The following is a 20,998-nucleotide window of genomic DNA, read 5'->3' as shown; positions in this document are numbered from 1 at the left end:
GGGCGGATTATAAATACTGTAAATAAATAAATAAATAAATAAATAAATAAATGGTTTAACCCATTGAGCCACAACGGTGATACACCTTTAGATTTTATGTGAGTCCAGGCCATAAAATTCTGCATCAGGAATGGGGGCAGTATGAGAAGAAATGTCCCTACGGAAGGCAAATGCTATGTTGGATGTGTCCTTCTTTTGCTAATTGCTTGGCATGTAATTCCTATTGTGACGCTATTCCATTTCTTGCATCTCAACCAGATCATTTTCTCTAAAGCGCTTTGCCATTAGCATTCTCTTTTAATATTTACTGTTTGCTTGATCTTTGTGCCCCCGCTTCCCCGGCAGCATATTGCATGCATTTAGTGAGATCTGCTTCAAACTCTCCCAGAGGGGTTTTACAAGCCACATAAATCACTGTATCCTGTGCCACTTTAGTCCAAGAGCATGAAAATTTCAACACAAATATTGGCTGACTTTACAGTTTACTTTAAAGAAAACTATGTTAGAGGATTTTCGTTAAAACAGAAGTATAGCCCAGAGGACTGTGACATTTGCTTTTAAAATAATGTGACTATTCTCTTGTGATGCAGAGGCTTTATGGATTTTGTAGGCTGAATCAAAGTGTCAGAGATGAGAAGACCTCTATATGATTACATTTATTTAATTATGATTAATGCCTTGAGTTGTCGAAGGCTTTCATGGCTGGAATCACTGGGTTGCTGTGAATTTTCCAGGCTGTATGGCTATGTTCCAGAAGCATTCTCTCCTAATGTTTCACCCACATTTATGGCAGGCATCCTCAGGGGTAGAGGGGTTTATTGGAATGTTGAGGATGCCTGCCATAGATGTAGGTGAAACGTCAGGAGAGAATGCTTCTGGAACATGGCCATACAGCCTGGAAAACTCACAGCAACCCATTAATGCCTTGGCTTGAGAGGAGGATAAAATATCTGCATTCTTAACATTTTTTCTAGTTTTGTATTTTATTTGTATTACTAGCCGCCCCCTGCCATGCATTGCTGTGGCCCACATGGGGGTTCTGTGTGGGAGGTTTGGTCCAATTCTATCGTTGGTGGGATTCAGGATGCTCTGTGATTGTAGGTGAACTATAAATCCCAGCAACTACAACTCCCGAATGTCAAGATTCTATTTTCCCCAAACTCTACCAGTATTCACATTTGGGCATATTGAGTATTCGTGTAGAGTTTGGTCCAGATCCATCATTGTTTGAGTCCACAGTGATGGCTGGATGTAGGTGAACTACAACTCCAAAACCAAAGGACACTGCCCACCAAACCCTTCCAGTACTTTCTGTTGGTCATGGGAGAACTGTGTGCCAAGTTTGGTCCAATTCTATTGTCAGTGGAGTTCAGAATGCTCTTTGATAGTAGGTGAACTATAAATCCCAGCAACTAAAACTCCCAAATGACAAAATCAATTTTTTGAGTGAAGGACATACATTGGGTTGTTAGGTGTCTTGTGTCCGAATTTGGTGTCAATTCGTTCAGTGGTTTTTGAGTTCTGTTAATCCCACAAACAAACATTACATTTTTATTTATATAGATTTTTACATTGGGGTTACGGGGCAAGGGAGGTTGTGGGGAGGAAGGATTTGAGGGGTGTTTTAGCATAGTTTCAGTTGTTATATTTTAGTGTTTCACTACTTTATTTAATTTTGACTGGGGTTTTTAAGCTGTAGCTTTTTGAAAATGCCATAAAAATTGAAGACAAAAACAAAACAAAACTTTTGTTCAAACAAGGGCTGCCTTGGCCACACATCTAGATCAAAGTCTCTGATTCAGTTTGTCAAAAGCCATCTCTGCAGATAGCTGGAAAGTTGTATGACCAAATTAGCAGTTCATTTAATGTTAATGAAAAGGAAAACAACAGAGGTAAAAGACTTGAGAAAAGGGCGTAAGAGAATGAAAGACTTACACTGAACCTGAACAAACACAATGGCTTCATCTCGGCCAGCCGCATTCTCTGCTACCACGGAGACACGGTAAACGCCAGGATTTGCATAGCGGTGCTGAATGGGTTCCCCTGTCAACGTGAGGTTCATGTACACTGCCTTTACTCCATCACCAAGATTCACTTGGTACTTGGTATTTAAAATATCTCCCTATGAAAATTCAAGAATAAATGAAATTAGAAGACAAAAGAAACATCACATACTCAGCCAATGATAATAGGAAACAAAATAAAATTAGATATCAGAAGATTGTTACTTTTCATCATACTGACAATTACCTCCTTTTTGTCCCCAGAGTGTATTTCCCCACCTGTATGAAGGTCTATATTTATGACCCCGTTCCTTTATGAATTTCTCCCCCACAAACAATCTGCTCCATCCCTATCTCATCCTGGTTTTAGCATTTTTAGTATTTTAGTTTTTATCTTGCACATGCGGCCCACTCATTGTTATGTTATGTTATTTTACTGTGTATGATTTTGCTTATCGTTTTTGTACTCATATGTTGTATGTATTTTACTGTGTTGTTATTGTGTTTTGGTTTTGCTTTATTGTAATATGTTATTGGGCTTGGCCTCATGTAAGCCGTCCCGAGTCCCCGTTGGGGAGATGGTGGCGGGGTATTAAATAAAGTTTATTATTTATTTATTTATTTCCACCAATATATAGATATGTGGTGCACATTTAAACTGATTCAACCATGTGAGGTAATATTTCTAATAAAGGTGATAGTTTCGAGTTCACTCTTTTGTCTATTAATCAACCTGTTGGTTTGTAAATAGGAATATTTTTGAAATTTGCTTAAGGTTTCTTTAGCTTTGAACCTCAAACTTCTTCTTCCTGATAAGATCAAAACTAGAACACTCAGAAGGGGAATCCTGTTTCTGTCCTCATCTCTCTTGGACTGGTTGAAGAATAGAAACATGAGATTGTGATAAGAGTACCCCAGATTGATTTGGGGTTTCTCCCCCTAATGTTCTACCACAGATTCAAGAAAAAATGGGAAACATTCCCAAAACCAGGTTGTTGCAGGTTTTTCGGGCTGTGTGGCCATGTTCTAGAACAGTGGTTCTCAACCTGGGATCCCCAGATGTTTTTGGCCTTCAACTCCCAGAAATCCTAACAACTGGTAAACTGGCTGGGATTTCTGGGAGTTGTAGGCCCAAAACCTCTGGGGACCCCAGGTTGAGAACCACTGTTCTAGAAGCATTCTCTCCTGACATTTTGCCTGCATCTGTGGCACTCCTCCTCAGAGGTTGTACGGATGTTTGCCACAGATGCAGGCAAAACGTCAGGAGAGAATGCTTCCAGAACATGGCCATACATCCTGAAAAACCTACAACAACCCAGTGATTCCGGCCATTAAAGCCTTCGACAATACATTCCCAAAACCAACCAGGGCCTAAAATATTGGGTATAGATTACTGCAACGCTCTCTATGTGAGGTTGCCTTTGAAGATGGTCCGGGAGCTTCAAGTAGTCCAACGAACCGCAGCCAGGTTTTTAACAGGAGTGGCACTCAGGGAGCATACAACCCCCTTGTTGTGCCAGCTCCACTGGCTGCCAGTTTGCTACCGGGCCCAATTCAAAGTGCTGGCTTTGACCTATAAAGCCCTAAACGGTTCTGGCCCAACTTACCTGTGCGAACGTATCTCCCCTTACGAACCACAGAGGACTTTAAGATCATCTGGGGAGGCCCTGCTCTCAGTCCCACCTTCGTCACAAGCACATTTGGCGGGGACGAGAGACAGGGCCTTCTCAGTGGTGGCCCCTTGGCTATGGAACACCCTCCCTAGGGAGATCAGATCCACTCCCTCCCTCTTGACATTTCAGAGGCACGTTAAAACATGGTTATTCAGACAAGCGTTTACAAATACAGAGTACCTAATATAGGAAATCGAATGACCTGACAATGGAACTGGACAATGCTTGAGAATAATGAGACACTGATGATGTTGTTTTTATTGCTTTTGTGATGTTTTATACTGTTTAATGTTTTTTATCTATATTATGTTTTATGTATACTGATTTGTTGGTAACCGCCTTGAGTCGCCAATTGGCTGAGAAAGGCGGTATACAAATACAGTAAATAAATAAATAATAAATAATAGTGACAGTGAATTGGATCCATCATCAAACCACACTTGCAAGGCAGAGCTCTGTTACAAGCTTTCTTCCTAACTGTTAGGTAGGTAAATCTGGTTCTTGATCAGATGATCTATCTGATTCTTCTCAAGAGACAAGGTTCTCCTGAAGGATTAAGAAAATAATAATTTGCTGTCTCCAAAAAACTTGATCTTAACTGCACAGAATGATATGAAATGTGTATCACCAATCTACTCAGAAATGACATTCTAATATAGAGAGTATCTTAAAATATGTTAAGTGGCCTTCATATCAATTTCTGATTCTTCAGCAAGCAAATTGAAAATCTTAATTACCTGATCTTGTCTGACAATAAAGGTGACATCTTCTCCAGGCTTAACAGCCAGACTTTCCCCTTTAATGCTTATCTGAAGTCCTTTGGGAGCAGTCAGTGGGCACAGGTGCTGAGATATATTTTGCTGTAAGTCTACACCACCCTCACACACATTAGAAATAACTTTGCGATATCTGTAGGACAAGAGAGAGAGAGAGAGAGAATATTATCTAATTGTCTAGACAGTTAAAAGTTAGATGTACACTTGTATATATTTCTGTCCTTGAAACAGAAAGTTTGACTGAACTCAAAGGGGATTGGTGCCTCAGGGAGGTACACAACATTTCCCATCACTTCTTTCTAAGGTGATGAGACAGGTTTGCAGTTAGGGAATCAAGCCAAAGACAATCCCAAGAGCAGGATGACAGTTCAAGCATGGTACTGCATGATGTGGTGACGTCTGTTGGTTTAGAAACCTTCAAAAGAGAATCAGACTAGTTCCTGAAGATCTATGAATGGCTACTAGTCAAGGTGGCTAAGGGCCCTTCCACACAGCCCTATATCCACTACTGAATGAGAGGTCATGAGTTCGAAGCCAGCCCAGGTTGGAGTAAGCTCCCGACCATTAATAGTCTAGCTTGCTGTTGACTTATGCAGCCGGAAAGACAACTGGATCTTGAGAAATATAGGTCTAGCATCCAAAGAAAAGGAGCAGACAAAGTGACCCAGGGAAATGCAAATACAGTAAATGTAAGAGTTCTGGGTGTAAACAATTTTCAATGTTTCACTCTCACATCTATGATGTTAGAAATTTGAGGGGTTTTTTTTTTATAGTATGTTAAAAAATTAAATAAAAGAAAATTGAGAACCAAAGAAAAAGTTTATTTGCAGGGCCAGAATTTTCACTGAAAGGCAATGCCTTCATCCTCCCCGCCACTCTGTAGCTATACTCCTGTACCTTCAAGTAGCTTCCAACGTGTAGTGATCCTAAGGTGAACATCACAGGCGTTTTTGAGGCTTCGAGAGAATGTGACTTGCCCAAGGTCCCATTATGGGTTCCTATGCCTGAGTGGGGATTTGACATAGTCCAGTGCTCAGACCACAAAATTACACTAGCTGTCCATTCCTGGAGTTGCTCTTGCTGTAATCCAAATTGCCTTGAGCAGTCAAGTGCAACCAGCTATACAAGAGACAAACTCCTGCTGCTGAAAACTGCTAGAAATGTTTTCGTTACACATGTGAATCAAAACATTTGCCAGTTCCTTTGGGGTCTCTAAGTTGTCAGTGTAGGACTAAGAAAACCAAACTTCAAAAGTTACAATAGACAAAATGCATGATGAGATGTGTGGGGTAGCTTAGGAACTATATTTTAGAGTCCGTGGTATCGATACTTATGTGAGAATGGCCCAATAAATACAACACACCCATCCTTTGAATAGATTCAAACCTATCATCTCTTAACAATAAACAAATCATAAGGTTGCTCTGAGTTCTCTTTGCTGTATGACCATGTTCCAGAAGCATTCTCTCCTGGCGTTTCACCCACATCTATGACAGGCATCCTCAGAGGTTGAGGGGTCTGTTGGAAAATAGGCAAGTGAGGTTTATATATCTGGAATGTCCAGATATATGTCTGCTTGAGGCAAGTGTGAATACTGGAGTTGATCACTTTGATTAGCACTGAATGGCCTTGGAGCTTCAAATATTGGCTGCTTCCTGCCTGGGGGAATCCTTTGTTGGGAGGTGTTAGCTGACTCTGATTATTTCTTGTCTGGAATTCCCCTGGTTTGGAATGCTGGTCTTTATTTACTTATGATTTTAGAGTTTTTACATACTGGTAGCCAGTTTTTGTTCATTTTCATGGTCCCCCCCTTTCTGCTGAAATTGTCCACATGCTTGTGGATTTCAATGGCTTCTCTGTGTAGTCTGGCATGGTGGTTGTTAGAGTGGTCCAGTGCTCTGCTATGGCTGACTTCTCTGGTTGAAAAAAGGACTGTCACAGGCAGGAAGCAGCCAAGCTTTGAAGCTGAATGGCTATTCAATGCTAATTAAGGTGATCAACTGCAACATTCACACTTGCCTCAAACAGACAAGAGTTGTTTCTCCCACCATGGACATTCCACAGATATATAAAGCCCACTTGCCTAGTTTCCAACAAATCTTACAACCTCTGAGTATGCCTGCCATAGATGTGGGTGAAACGTCAGAAGAGAATGCTTCTGGAGCATAGCCATACAGCTCGGAAAACTCACAGCAACTCAGTGATTCCGGTCATGAAAGTCTTCGACAACACAACAAATTATAAATTCCCACTCTCTGCATTGCATACCCATCCATAAGCTTTAGTGTCAGTCCTAAATAGACCTATTGAGGAAACCAGCTACAGACCTAACCATGGAAACAATACATCCCTTTGTTACATATTGTTGTAACATGTCTTTGTTGGGACTGCTTTTTATCTCTATTAATTGTCAATATCATAATCAGGCACTGTTATCATTTACAAATACATAATCCAAATGAATTTAACTGCATTAGAAAAACTCTAATGTGTCAGTCTGAAAGCAACATATATCTTAATTGAGACTCAAGGGCCAAACAAAAGTGATTCACTATATAGTTTCAAAATTATATTCTGTAATTCTGCAATTATATAATGATGTGATAATGGAACCACCCCATTCCATAAGGAAGATGAACATTCCCCTCCACCACTTCTACTGTTTTTCTTTATTTTTACTGTGAACCAACATTTGCTCAATTCTACTTTTGAATAATAATTCTTTAAACTTATTGTATGTTTACATACAATACTTATTTATTGAATAAATGTTATTTATTCTTTATGGAGCCATGGTGGCACATTGGGTTAAACCCTTGTGCTGGCTGAATTGCTGACATGAAGGACAGCAGTTTGAATCAGTGCGACAGGGTGAGCTTTCGCCTGCCAGCTCCAGCTTCTCATGCGAGGACATGAGAGAAGCTTTCCACAGGTTGGCAACATATTCGAGCGTCCCCTGGGCAACGTCTCTGCAGACAGCCAATTCTCTCACACCAGAAGCAACTTGCAGTTTCTCAAGTCGCTTCTGACATAATAAAAAAAAGCCTGTATTCTTTATACTTTTCTTGATCCCTGTGGTTCCTTTGAGCATTAACCCTTAAAAGGATCATGTCAGAATTACACATGTGCGCTACTCCCCTTATAAAAAAAATGTAAAAAAAGAAGAGTCAATTTCCAAATTACCTGATAACAGTACAGAATAAAACAGCATTGGAAGAAGCATAAGCTTCAGACAAAGATGGGGCTAATGGAGGACAATTGTGGAATTACAGTACTGTGTGACAACCTCTTTGGAATCAGGCTGTTTTGTATAGGGTTATGATATAACCCCTGTTGATAACCTGAACAGATGCATTCAAAGTAACAAAATGCCTTATCTGATCAGGGATGGGTACCATTATCAACCCTGAATACTTGTTTCAAAAGGCACTTCATACAGTAATGGGGAAAAAAAAAGAGAAATACTTCCCAAGCACTTACCCGGTGCTGCTTCTATAGGCCTGTCCTAGGACACAGTCTTCAGGAGGTGTTCCGGGATTAAACCAGAAATCAGCAAAGCATGCACTATATTCAGATTTTGGTAATGCTGAACGCTCAAATCCATAATCACTACAGAATGACAAAAATGAATTATTCAACAGACATGTCTTTGCTGAGAGTTTCAGCAGTTGCAAACATGAAAAACCAACTGTTATATTAATACTAGGTATGAACAATTTACACCGGTGCATGAATCCCACTTCTTGGTGCATGAATCCCACTTCTCTCTGGTGTGTAGCATGATAGGGGGCTCATGGGTTCTACGACCTAAGTTCCACCAGTGGGGATATGATGCTTGTCACTTACAACCTCTTTTCATCCTATAAGGATGCAGCCTAGCAAGTACAAAGTCTCTAGGAAAGCCCATGTCCCTGCAGTTTCACCCAGAAAAGAGCTTTATGTTAGAGTCTGGGTAGCCGGATCCCCACCATGAAAGATGTCTCTGCCTTTGCAGTACCATAGCTCTATGGGAATGGTTCCCAACCTGTGGTTTGGGGACCACCAGTGGTCCACAAGAACTAAAAAATGGTCCGTGTCCTCACCGTTACTACACTGTTGCAACGAGAGCAACTGGTCTCGCGAAACCTTCTTATAGTGCCAAGGATTATTAAATATGGTTTTCTGTGGGTGAGCAGACAACGACTACTGGATGGCATATGTTCTGTATCAGAAACTAGAGCTGATGTGGTCTGTCCAATGCAATTTTCTGAATCAGTACCCCAAATAACCAAACCAAATCTAAAGCTGACCAAAACTGATTCGTAACACTTTTGTTTCTGATGTTGGAGAGTGGTCCCTGGTCAAAGTGGTCCCTGGTGAAAAAAAGGTTGGAAACCACTGCTCTACAGCCTTCTTTTTTTACAATACAACTGTTTGGTTCGCTCCTAAGACGATAAACAAGTAAACTTTGGAGAGTGAGGAGAGCGCTGACTGAAAACAGTCGGGAAGGAAATGGCTGCCAACTTTCCGAAGCCTGATTATTTATAAAGCAAATGAGGCATATTTAAAGACTGTTTAAAGGGACTACTTATTCCCTCTGGTCTCTATGTGAATTCAGAGAGACTGCTGTATATATTGTGGCCGTGTTTGATCTTTTGAATGGAAGGAAAAGATACTGTTACTTGTTACACAAGCCTGAGTGAAACTTTATTATACTGCAGGGCATATTTTGGTTCAGAAACTGTGGTAAAGCTTCTATTTATTTACATTTACAACCTCCAAAAGATTGGACCCAGATTTAAAAGTGTTAGACAGAAACATGCCTCCCTACCTTCTTTTCCCTACTGCACCCACTCCAGCTCCCTGTAAATCCTACATAGAGAATCAGGACATTTGCTGAATGGGGAATGATGTGCTATGCAGGGTGGCACATGGCATAGGCAAATTCAGTGACCGCAGTTCTTTTTTGTCGGACTGACTCCCATCTATCTTGAACTTATATAAATCAAATAAATCATGAGATTCATGCAGAATAACCAGACTGAAACCACTGCAAAAAGTTATAAAAAGGCTCACCATAAGAAATCAGAAGGTCTACATTCACAGACTTTGGAAGTGAGTGCTGACGTAAAGCTTCTTCCTTTAATGCACCACGATGAGCTCTTCCTCTTACGAAAACTTCTCTGCTGACCCATGATGCAGCGATCACCCTGAACATCAAAATGTTAACTCTTGTAATGATCAGAAATATATAGCAGACTAAAATTAACTCGGCACATTTGCAGTTGAAAGGCTTGAGTTTGTACTATCTATTTTTAGAACTGTTTTCAGTATTTAGCAGAAACCTTATCTGAAAAAGTATTTCAAATGCACCATATATTAACTGTTCTTTCTTAACATAGAACAGGCAGCCATTAGGCAAGACTTCTTTCTATTATCTAAAAGACTTGACAAAATGCACATAATTGTAGAAAAGGTGTTTGTTTTTTTAAGTATAGGTAACGGTAAAGGTTTTCCTCTGACATGAAGTCGTGTCCGACTCTGGAGGCTGGTGCTCATCTCCATTTCTAAGCCAATAGCTGGCATTGTCCGTAGACGCCTCCAAGGTCATGTGGCTTGCATGGCTGCATGGAGCACCGTTACCTTCCCGTCAGAGCAGTATCTATTGATCTACTCACATTTGTATGTCTTCGAACTGCCCATGAAGATTATTTTAAACCAGTGGTTCTCAACCTGTGGGTCGCCAGGTGTCTTGGCCTACAACTCTCAGAAATCCCAGCCAGTATACCAGCAGTTAGGACTTCTGGGAGCTGAAGGCCAAAACATCTGGGGACTCACAGGTTGAGAACCACTGTTTTAAATAAATCATAACAAGACTGAAAATCAGACCTTCATAACCATAAAATTAAGCATTTTGCAGGAAAAATAGCAGCTGAGAATCAACAGAGATTTCACCAAATTTAGTGTCATCCCCTTCGCCTTATTCTGCCTCATGAACTTCATTATAGGAGTCCCCGGTGGTGCAATGGGTTAAATTATTGTGCCAACAGGATTGTTGATCGAAAGGTCAGTGGTTCAAATCCAGGGAGCAGGGTGAGCTCCCGTCTGTCAGTTCCAGCTTCTCACGCAGGGACATGAGAGAAGCCTTCCACAGGATGATAAAACTTCTGGGTATCCCCTGGGCAACGTCCTTGCAGATGGCCAATTCTCTCATACCAGAAGCAACTTCTCAAGTCACTCCTGACACACACAAAAAGTACTTCATTAACTAAAGCCACATTAAATCTTTCACTCAGCACAGGACTTTTCATTGCAACTTAGTTCTGAAAAATATATATGGGATTATATTGCAAGAATACTTGTTCTTTTACATGAGGTAACAATTGACTATTGTTCTGTGTGATAGGAAATGAAAAAATACAATATGATATATGATATGAAACTGTGTACATAACATTGGGAACATCTGACTGATACTAGTCAAGGTTGGTAACTCTTTACAAGCTTGCTGTAACTCTGAATTTCCTGAAATCAAAGGGCATAGATTGTGAAAGAAAATCACTCTGATTCGGGCATAATGCTAAGCCATGCTTTGCATTGCTAACTATATGCACTGGAAAGATAATCAAATATGTTCCATTCCGATTTGTAATTTTAAAAAGTCCCATTCAAATATGGAAACCTGTGTTTTATACATATGATAGTTTGATATCATGGTGTTAAAGCTAAGTATAGTTTACAAAATCATTTTTCATAACTGGAAGAAATAGGACTCTCCAATTTGTTCCGAACTGCAAATGTAGAAAAGACATACAATGCAGAAGTGAAGCATATGATCAGAAACTCATTACGCTTTGTATATGTAATGCTAAACATGATATAGTCCACCAAAATAAACACCACCAAACCAAATACATTAGGAAACTTTACCTGTAGATTTGTCAGCTCCCATGGTTCATAGTCTTCATCAGTACATTCACGTGGGAAAAATGGACGGAAATCGACTTTCACAAGCTCCCAGTCAGAGCGGTAACTTATGTGTCCAAAGACTCTAAAGAGAAAGATCAAAAGCCTCTGAATGAGGTTCCAGTTAAAAACCAAGGAACAAAATGCAAGAGCAGAACACCAATAATTTCTTGTTTGAGTATAAAATTCAAACACAGTAATATTCCTGCCATCTTGTGCCAACACTCATATATTAAGAGCTCAGTGTTCCTCCCTTCCTCATACACTTGGCCTTAAAGAAAAGGCCTTTGAGAGTGACCACCAACCAGCAGCTTTATTTTCCCCTTCAGCTTCCAAGGGAGCATCAGACTTCTCATGAATCAAAGTCTGTTGCTGGTTTTATTGTGATGGATGTAACTTCCATATAGAGAGGGGGGGGGGGGAGCTGTTTTCTCCACTGGGTACTGAAGACTTATCCACAGCACCACATCTGGTTGCCCAATTAATTACTCAATCACCCAAATAATTGTTAATAATGGCTATTTTAGCATCAGGGTTGTTGTAGGTTTTTCGGGCTGTATGAACAAGTTCTGGAAGCATTTTCTCCTGACGTTTTGCCTGCATCTATGGCAGGCATTCTCAGAGGTTGGGAGGTCTCACAACCTCTGAAGATTCCTGCCATAGATGCAGGCGAAATGTCAGGAGATAATGCTTCTAGAACATGGCCATGCAACCTGAAAAACATACAACAACCCAGTGATTCCAGACATGAATCATTGCCTTCGACAATGTATTTTAGCATCAGCTCCAAGCTTGCAGTTTCTACATTCTTGTTAAAGATATAACTGCTCTTCCCAAGATTTCCATTTCCTTCACAGAGTTTGGGTGCTAGTGCAGTAAATGTTCCTTACGTCATGACTAAAGTCTCATCCCCAGGTTCACTGAGTAGGCCATCCACAAAAACCGAAGTGCTCGTGAAATTATGAGTGTTCCATGTTTGGCCTTCATCCACACTGAATCTGTAAAGAAAGTAATATTGTTTTCTATTTATTAGAGATCTGATTTATATAGAGTAGGCTTAACTAATGATTATTATCAACATCATCAGTAGTAATAATTTAATTAGTGACCAAAATTACAAAGAATGAAGGTGCTAATCTGCAAATCTTCCAAATCCGCCCTCTAATCGTTGTGTGGGAAGAAGACAACAAGCTGTTCCCATTCAAACGCGTGGATGTTTATTAAAGTTGTTATCCTACACAGCTGTTTTCTTGCCACTATTATTTTCCTCCAAGATAGCAGTATAATCTCCTCAGGCTTCAGTTTTGAAATGCCATGGAGCTCCTTATACACGACACAATAGTAAATCCTGCTCAATGTACCAGAAACGTGCACTGAGTGAATGATAATGTCCCTTGACATTTATTAGTAAATATCTGTTGTAGGATAATACATACTTCAAAGATGTGGCTGTGTTAACCCCTTATAGCATAAAAAAGAGGAAGAGAGGGGGGAAAGTAGCTGGAAACCCAGCAAAAAGGGCAAGGATCAAATGAGTAATGCTCATGACTTGGAAATAGAGATTCAGTGGGTTTAAAGCAGTGATTCCCAACCTGTGGTCAGTGTACCACCAGTGGTCCCCAAGAACTAAAATATGGTCCGCAGCCCTATCGTTACTAGACCGTTGCGACAAGACCAACTGGCCTCGCAAAACCCTCTTATAGTGCTGAGGCAACAGGGATGTTGAGAGGGGAGAGGCTGACTACCCACGAAAGGTGCGACAACAAGCCTCCTGATTGCTGCTTCTCCTCCTCCCTCGCCCTAAGCAGAGCCGTTCCATGAGTCCGGAAGTGGGGGCACCTTGGTGTCTTCATTTTTAGGCATGTTCCTGGGATTATTTGGGATGCTAGTTCAGAAAATTGTACTGGATAGACCACATCAGCTCTAGATTATTATTCTGTGGGTGAGCAGATAGCGACTACTGGGTGGCAAATGTTCTGTCTCAGAAACTAGAGCTGATGTGGTCTATCCAATGCAATTTTCTGATGTTGGAGAGTGATCCCTTGGTCAAGTGGTCCTGGGTCAAAAAAAGGTTGGGAACCACTGGTTTAAACTTACTGACTCTATGTGTCAGTAAGTCTCAAACTTAAAGAAACTAAGCCCAAGGAAAGTGTTGCCCTCAGAATTTCTTTTGTGCATTCAGATTTTTATATCATTTCATATTATCCATTCTAATTTTCATACCATTCACAGAAATCTGTGTTGCGTATTATCACAACTAAATTATGATGGCTGAACAAATGTTAGAATAGTAACATCTATCGAAATGCTAGATCAGTAAGATGACTTTCCCAGAGGGGAAAGCTCATGTCAATCAACAGAACATTCTGTAGTCTTGAAAATATGGTAAGTATATGAAAGTTCACTGTACAATTACTTGAGTATTTTAAGTGGGATAGAGGTGTCTTTGATGGCCACAATCACTCCACCATGATCCAGATACAAGATGTGATGCTCCTCTTCAAAAACCTAGAAGCCAAGAGAAATCCCAATAAAATAACAATGCATTCTAGAATAATGCATTAAAATGCTATCTATATGGTGTATTTAATTTAGAGCTCCATAATGCAATAAAATGTCATTTTAATTTGATGTTAAAAGGGTGAGCTGATTTAGGATAATAACAATTTCATGATAATATTTAAACTCCCCCTAAACATTGGAATGAGGGCCCTTCCAGACAGGCTTGGATCCCAGGTTTTCTGCTTATCCCAGATTATCTGGCAGTGCGGACTCATATAATCCAGTTCAAAGTAGAAACCTGGGATCCAATCCTGGGATATAGGGCCAGTATGGAAGGGCCCCAAGTCTGTTTCAGCATAAAGAAATCCAGTAACACCTTTGAAAGTAACCAGTTTATTTTAGCACGACCTTGGGTGAATAGATATCCTCTTCTTCAGATGCACAGAAGTGTCTGTATATCCAAAGATGTCAACTGATAAGTCACAAATGCCCATACTAGAACAAACAAGATCATCTCAGGCCCCTTCCACACAGTTGTATTAAATCCACAATGCACTGGATTGGGTTGTTAATTAGGTTTTTTCGGGCTATATGGCCATGTTCTAGAGGCATTTTCTCCTGACATTTCACCTGCATCTATGGCAAGCATCCTCAGAGGTAGTGAGGTCTGTTGGAACTAGGAAAATGGGTTTATATATCTGTGGAATGACCAGGGTGGAACAAAGGACTCTTGTCTGTTGGGGCTAGGTCTGAATGTAATGCACTGGATTATCTGACAGTGTGGACTCATACAATCTAGTTCAAAGCAGATATTGTGGACATTCTGAGTTATATAGCTGTGTGGACGGGTCTTCAAAGGTGCTATTGGATTACTATAGATCTTTTTATAGTAAAGTAAGACAGAAGTGGAAAACTTGTGTTGAAACTATCACTGAGCTAGAGCAATGAAGATCACAAGCACTTTGGAAAGCCAAACTTAGGCCTCTTTATACATACAGCACCTATTTCAATTTCTCCATATATATTTCCTTAGCTGGATTGAGGCTCTTATCTATGGAGTTGTGAGAGTCCAGTGTTAATAAAAGTAATATCTGCATATTATTTGAATAATACTACATATTATTCATGTAGTAACATGAAGCAATTGTCCTTACCTGCCTCCAGGTTTTGCCACAGTCAGATGTTATATACATTTCTTCTTTATATTCAACGAGCTGGGCACCCAGATTTCCTGAGAAGAGAGATAAAATAAGTGGGGGTTACTAGGCTGACATACCACATATTTGAAATCAGGTCTGTACCCCCCACAATGATGGGTAAGCATGGGTTCAGTGCTACACAGAAACCGTTCAGCATGCAAAGGGCTGCTCATGCGCTCCAAGTCACCAGCCGCAATAAGAATGGGTCACACAGTCCTAAAGCATCACATGTGAGGAATCTAAATTGAACCAAACCAACTATTTCTCCTTCTCAAAGTGAGTGTCACTTTAACACAGGAATGTGTTTCTTAATTTTTAAGAGACTTCTCACAAATCTCCAGTAAAAGTTAGCAGTTTATTTACTACACTGCATTGAGGCAGCAAATTAATGGTAAGAAGAAAGGAAGCTGCTTCACATTCAAAATTAGAAGCCCTGCTAAAGACTCAAGGTGTTATACTGCGTTGTTTTAAAATGTCCCATACCATTACCAACAATTGAAATAGCAGCACAGTATTTGTACTTTGTTTTTGTCTGTAGGGTACGGATATTCATTATTATTCATTCCCAGTATGAGGAAACTCTGGCAAGAAGAATAAAAGTTTAAAAAAAAGTATGAGGAAACTCTGACAAGAAGAATAAAAAACAACCGAGAACCTTGCACAATTTTCTCCCACTATTCAAATGTCTCAAAGCATTGAAGAGGAACATTTTTGGGAGGTGGAAAAAATAGTTTTTGCATAGAAAATAGTTTTCCTGCACTTAAAAATGTCTTTTTGATACAGATTATGTTCGTTTAAGGGGCCACAGTGGCACTGCGGGTTAAATCTATAAGCTGCATAACTTGCTGACCAGAAAGTCAGCAGTTTGAATCTCAGGGATGGGGTGAGCTCTTGTTGTTAGCCCCAGTTTCTGCCAACCTAGCAGTTCAAAAACATGCAAATGTGAGCAGATCAATAGGTACTGGTCCAGCGAGAAAGTAATGACGCTCCATGCAATCATGCCGCCACATGACCTTGGAGGTGTCTATGGACAATGCTGGCTCTTTGGCTTAGAAATGGAGATAGGCACCACCCCCCAGATTTGACTAGACTTAATGTCAAGGGGAAACCTTTAATATGTTCCTTTGGGACACACGTATACAGGGAAGAGTCTAAACGGCTGCCATTATTTGTCCTTGCATATGAGGATGAAATAATTGAAGATTTATATCTTTAATATAGAAACACCTCATAATGTGAGGTCCCAAACTGTACCACACCTAGATTGCACATGAGCCCAGCACTGGTTCTACCAAGTCCAATAAATATTCTACCCTGTATCACCGACTGATTCACAGGAGCTCTCTGGAGTATCATGTGAATGAATGTTTTGCTTCTCACCTGACAATTTGTAGCTAGAGATGCTACGGACAAAACCTGCCATCTTTTAACATACTGTAATATAAACTGCCCTGAGTCCCTTCGGAGACAGAGGGCAGATTATAAATTATTATTATTATTATTATTATTATTATTTACTACTGGGTCGTTCTTTTCAAGGAAAGTTCACCAGTAGCAGTACAATCACATTGCTGCAGTCCAGTATAGAAAGGACAGAGTTGTCAAAATCAGTCAGGGAAACTAATATACACTTAAAGCACCCTGGTAACTGACACCTACGTTCACCTCAAATTTGCTGCAACCACAGACATTTTAGTGTGGAATTTGCAGGCGCTAAGGTGGGCTACCAAAATTGATTCAGTTGTCTTTGCCACTGTCAGAGACAGGTGAGACCCTGCATGGACGAGGAACAAAAAGCAGTAATTTTGAAAAAAATACAATTCTTACTTCCCGTATTTGTTTTGGAATGAGTGAAATTAGAGCTGACTGGACCCCATTCAGTTCTATTCTATGAATGGAAAATCCTTCTGACAAGAGGGATAAAATTAATTAACTCTATTGGTCTGTGATAATACAGGTTTCCTTCCATTCTGATGTCCCTCCTGGATTGCCTCCAATGGAGCATGTTTTTATAAATTAACTTTGATTAACCCAATATTCCTGGAAAGGTTCTTTGATTATTCTGATTCATGTCCAGCTCAAGAGGGATGTGTTTCACACCAGAACCAATCTGTGAAACCTGGACTCTTTCAAAAGGAACAGTGACCCTCCTGTACTTCTTGATTACCTTCTGTTTCTAACTTCCTGCTTTCTCTAAGAGCTTGTATCCAATGCGGCCCATTCTCTATCTGTGTTTCTGATCTCATCTTATATTTGCTGTATCAACAATTTGGTAAATTCTGCTATAATATTACTTCACTGTTATTACATAACAATCAAACATCCCCATACAAGCAGTTTGACCCAGTGCTATTACTACTACTACTACTACTACTACTACCACCACCACCACAACAACAACAATGATTCACTGTGACTTTTGGCTCTACCACACAATATTTTATAGCATTATTGTTCCACTTTAACTGCCATGGGATCACATGGAATTAATGATTTCCTGTCAAAGGACATTGAATAGAATGTCAAGTTTGTAAACTTTGTGTTTGTGTGTGTTTTAATGCAATACAACAGTTTGGTTCGCTCCTGACACGATAAATAAATAAATAAATAAATAAATCACATAGCATGCTAGGATCTGCAGTTTAAGGACGGGCATTTAAAATTCTCACCCACAAAAATTAGATTAGTGTTTCTCAACCTGGGGGTTGGGACCCCTGGGAGGGTCACAAGGGGGTGTCCCAGGGGTCACCAAAGATCATCAGAAAACACAGTATTTTCTGTTGGTCATGAGGGTTCTGTGTGGGAAGTTTGGCCCAATTCTATCGTTGGCGGGATTCAGAATGCTCTTTGGTTGTAGGTGAACTATAAATCCCAGCAACTACAAGTCCCAAATGTCAAGGTCTATTTTCCCCAAAGTTCCCCAGTGTTCACATTTGGGCATATTGAGTATTCATGCCAAGTTTGGTCCAGATCCATAATTGTTTGAGTCCACAGTGTAGGTGAACTACAACTCCAAAACTTAAGGCCAATGCCCATGAACCCTTCCAGTATTTTCTGTTGGTTATGGAAGTTCTGTGTAACAAGTTTGGTTCAATTCCATTGTTGGTGGAGTTCAGAATGCTCTTTGATTGTAGGTCAACTATAAATCCCAGAAACTACAACTCCCAAATGACAAAATCAACTCCCCCCCAACCCCACTAGTATTCACTTTTGGGTATATTGAGTATTTGTGTCAAATTTGGTCCAGTGAAGAAAAATGCATCCTGCATATCAGATATTTACATCGTAACAGTAGCAAATTTGCAGTTATGAAGTAGCATTAACAATAATTTTATGGTTTGGGGCCACCACAACATGAGGAACTGTATTAAGGGGTCGTGACAATAAGAAGGTTGAGAACCACTGGATTAGATCTTACTAAACTACAAACCCCAGAATTTCACAGGATGCAAACACAGCAGTTAAAGTGGAACAATACTGCTGTAATAATGTACAGCAAAATCCTCACATCTACATGGGATACATTCCTGAATTTGCCCTGAAAACAGGAAACCATGAATTACAGTGAAGCCTGTTGATATTAATGACTTCTGCTAGAAGTTACCAGAGAGTCACCCAGGAGGACCTAGAAAATTCCTAGAGAAGTTTGCTCAATATTTGCTGGGTCCTCCAGGGTGAATCTATGGTAACTTCTGGGGGAATCATCCCACTGAATTGCCTGGAGGACCTAGGAAATTCCATATTTTGTCAGACATCAATAGGTGAAACTGCAGGTAATGGCCCCATGAGTATGGAGTCATGATGTAGGCTCCAATGTAAGTTTTAAAATGGAATTATGACTCCCTTAACTTATCCTTCCATAGAGTTTATTCCGTAACTTTCTTCTGCATTTGTCAAAACCCACTTTACTGAAATATAATTAAAAAGAAATATTTTTGTTGCTCTATCTTCTGTGTTATGGCATATCTCCCAAGTTGACTTATTATTAGACAAAGACGGATTTTAAATTATTTTTCGACAACATATGCCAAGAGCTTTCAGAAAAGTTATTGTCCTTGTCTTCTATCTGCACCCAGATAGAATTACAGGAATTGTGATTCCATCTATCTTTGCTTCTTCCTTTGTTTCTCTCTAGAGGAGCCAAAGCAGCTCATGAAATGTGCCTTCCAGTCATGTGAGATATCCTGTATCACATCAATAATACAAATTACTATTTGTTCCCCAAACAATTGTACAGAAATAAAAATGTGTTCTACAAAGGAAAATAACAGTCTCTCTTACTCATGACTGTATACTTTATTATGAATTTCAAAATAAATGTTGGGTATTTAGTGCCGCTCTCTTGCCTTGCGTCTTCACTGTGTACCTCCCAGTGATTTTATACTAACTGTTGCACTGAGTCAATGCTTCTACTTACTCTCACACCTCTATATTTCCTAAGACTGGAAAAAGGACAAGGTCATTGAAAGCAAGTTCAAGATGTGGAGTAAAATGCCAAATGACATGTTACACATACACGCAAGGTGTTAATGGTTAATATTTGCATAATATGAATGAAGGTGCATTGAGCTGACACACAATACAAGAAAGAAATATGAAATGCATGAATTAGGCCTACTCCTGGTTTCTCTGGGATTTGAAGAATGGGAGTTTTATTGAGTGTGTGTCAGGAGTAACTTGAGAAACTGCAAGTCGCTTCTGATGTGAGAGAATTGGCCGTCTGCAAGGATGTTGCCCAGGGGATGCCAGGATGTTTTACCATCCTGTGGAAGGCTTCTCTGATGTCCCTGCAGGAGAAGCTGGAGCTGACAGATGAGAGCTCACCCCGCTCCCTGGATTTGAACCGCCCACCTTTCTGTCAGCAGTCCTGCCAGCACAAGGGTTTAACCCATTGCGCCACCGGGGACTCCAAGGATGAGAGTAATATCCAAGGAGTGAATTTTGTATACCATTTCTGGGTAGATACTTAATAATGCCACATTTTGGACTACGTGAGCCGAGACTGGTGTGGAGGTATCCTTTTTTGTGACATCATAAATTGGCAGTGTGACAATAAACTAATTTGGGTGATTTTTTTTTAACATTTAAGAACATTAAAAATATAATTACCCCCACCTAACATTTGAAGTGATGTGGCCATCATAGAGATTTTCAGGAATTTCTTTTTCTCCGTGTATCTAAACTCAGGTGAAGGAAAGTGAGACTATCACGCCCAATCAACCTTGTTGCTTCCTCCACATTTGCAGTCTTCCATCAATTCACATTTCTGAAAAGTGAATCACTATTTGCAAAGCTGCACACTTGGATCGTGATATTGTGCAAGACGGCTTTACTAAATAAGGGTCTTATTCCAGTGGTGATCCAGGCTATAGACAATCATATTAGTTATATGGTGCCACTGAGAGCAAATAGTTAACCGAGGAAAAATGAAAGAAAATGAGAAGAGTGTCCCAACAAAAGTGGTGTTTGGATGGGATTCCATGGGAAATTTGGCTTATTAAGGGTGAGCAAGCATGCAGACTCCTGATTCTTTCTGCTTGCAACAAAAGGGACCAAACATACCATTGGTGGTTTGTTTATCGCTGTTTGCATAGCCAGCAGGAATTGGGCTGTCTCTCCCAACAAGGAGAAGAAAGAATCTAGTTTGTTTAGTTACACATTTGTTTGTCACAGTTGGCCAGGATTTCCTTGTAATGGAAGTTATCATGAGCCAACAGAAACGAAAATAACAAGAATTTTCAGCGACTTGTCATAATTTACTGAAAAAGGAAAACATTTTTGGTCATGTTCTTAAAATAAATCTTTGTTGGCAGCAACAGATTCCTCCTTCTGCTATCCCAGTCCAACACTCCCTGTAATGCAAATTCAACTTTAAAAAAAATCTTATTAAAGCCTTACTG

The 20,998-nt window shown here is 40.0% G+C and overlaps 1 protein-coding gene across 2 annotated transcripts in view; it reads right to left on the bottom strand.

The window, feature by feature from the left end:
• SORCS2 (sortilin related VPS10 domain containing receptor 2) overlaps positions 1–20,998 on the bottom strand; it is a 215,843-nt gene that overhangs the window by 23,295 nt on the left and 171,550 nt on the right. For both annotated transcript variants that reach the window (XM_060774105.2, XM_067467754.1), the window contains exons 12-19: positions 15,054–15,130; positions 13,814–13,905; positions 12,288–12,395; positions 11,362–11,482; positions 9,508–9,641; positions 7,933–8,061; positions 4,414–4,585; positions 1,936–2,122 (exon numbers count right to left, since the gene is read on the bottom strand). In XM_060774105.2, the coding sequence (XP_060630088.2) occupies positions 1,936–2,122; positions 4,414–4,585; positions 7,933–8,061; positions 9,508–9,641; positions 11,362–11,482; positions 12,288–12,395; positions 13,814–13,905; positions 15,054–15,130 (1,020 nt within the window). The remainder of the gene's footprint in view (positions 1–1,935; positions 2,123–4,413; positions 4,586–7,932; positions 8,062–9,507; positions 9,642–11,361; positions 11,483–12,287; positions 12,396–13,813; positions 13,906–15,053; positions 15,131–20,998) is intronic.

This window comes from Anolis sagrei, chromosome 4 (assembly GCF_037176765.1).
Source record: "Anolis sagrei isolate rAnoSag1 chromosome 4, rAnoSag1.mat, whole genome shotgun sequence".
NCBI classification, from domain to species: Eukaryota; Metazoa; Chordata; class Lepidosauria; order Squamata; family Dactyloidae; genus Anolis; species Anolis sagrei.
Note: the sequence above shows the minus strand (reverse complement) of the source record. Positions and strands in the feature narration are given on the sequence as shown.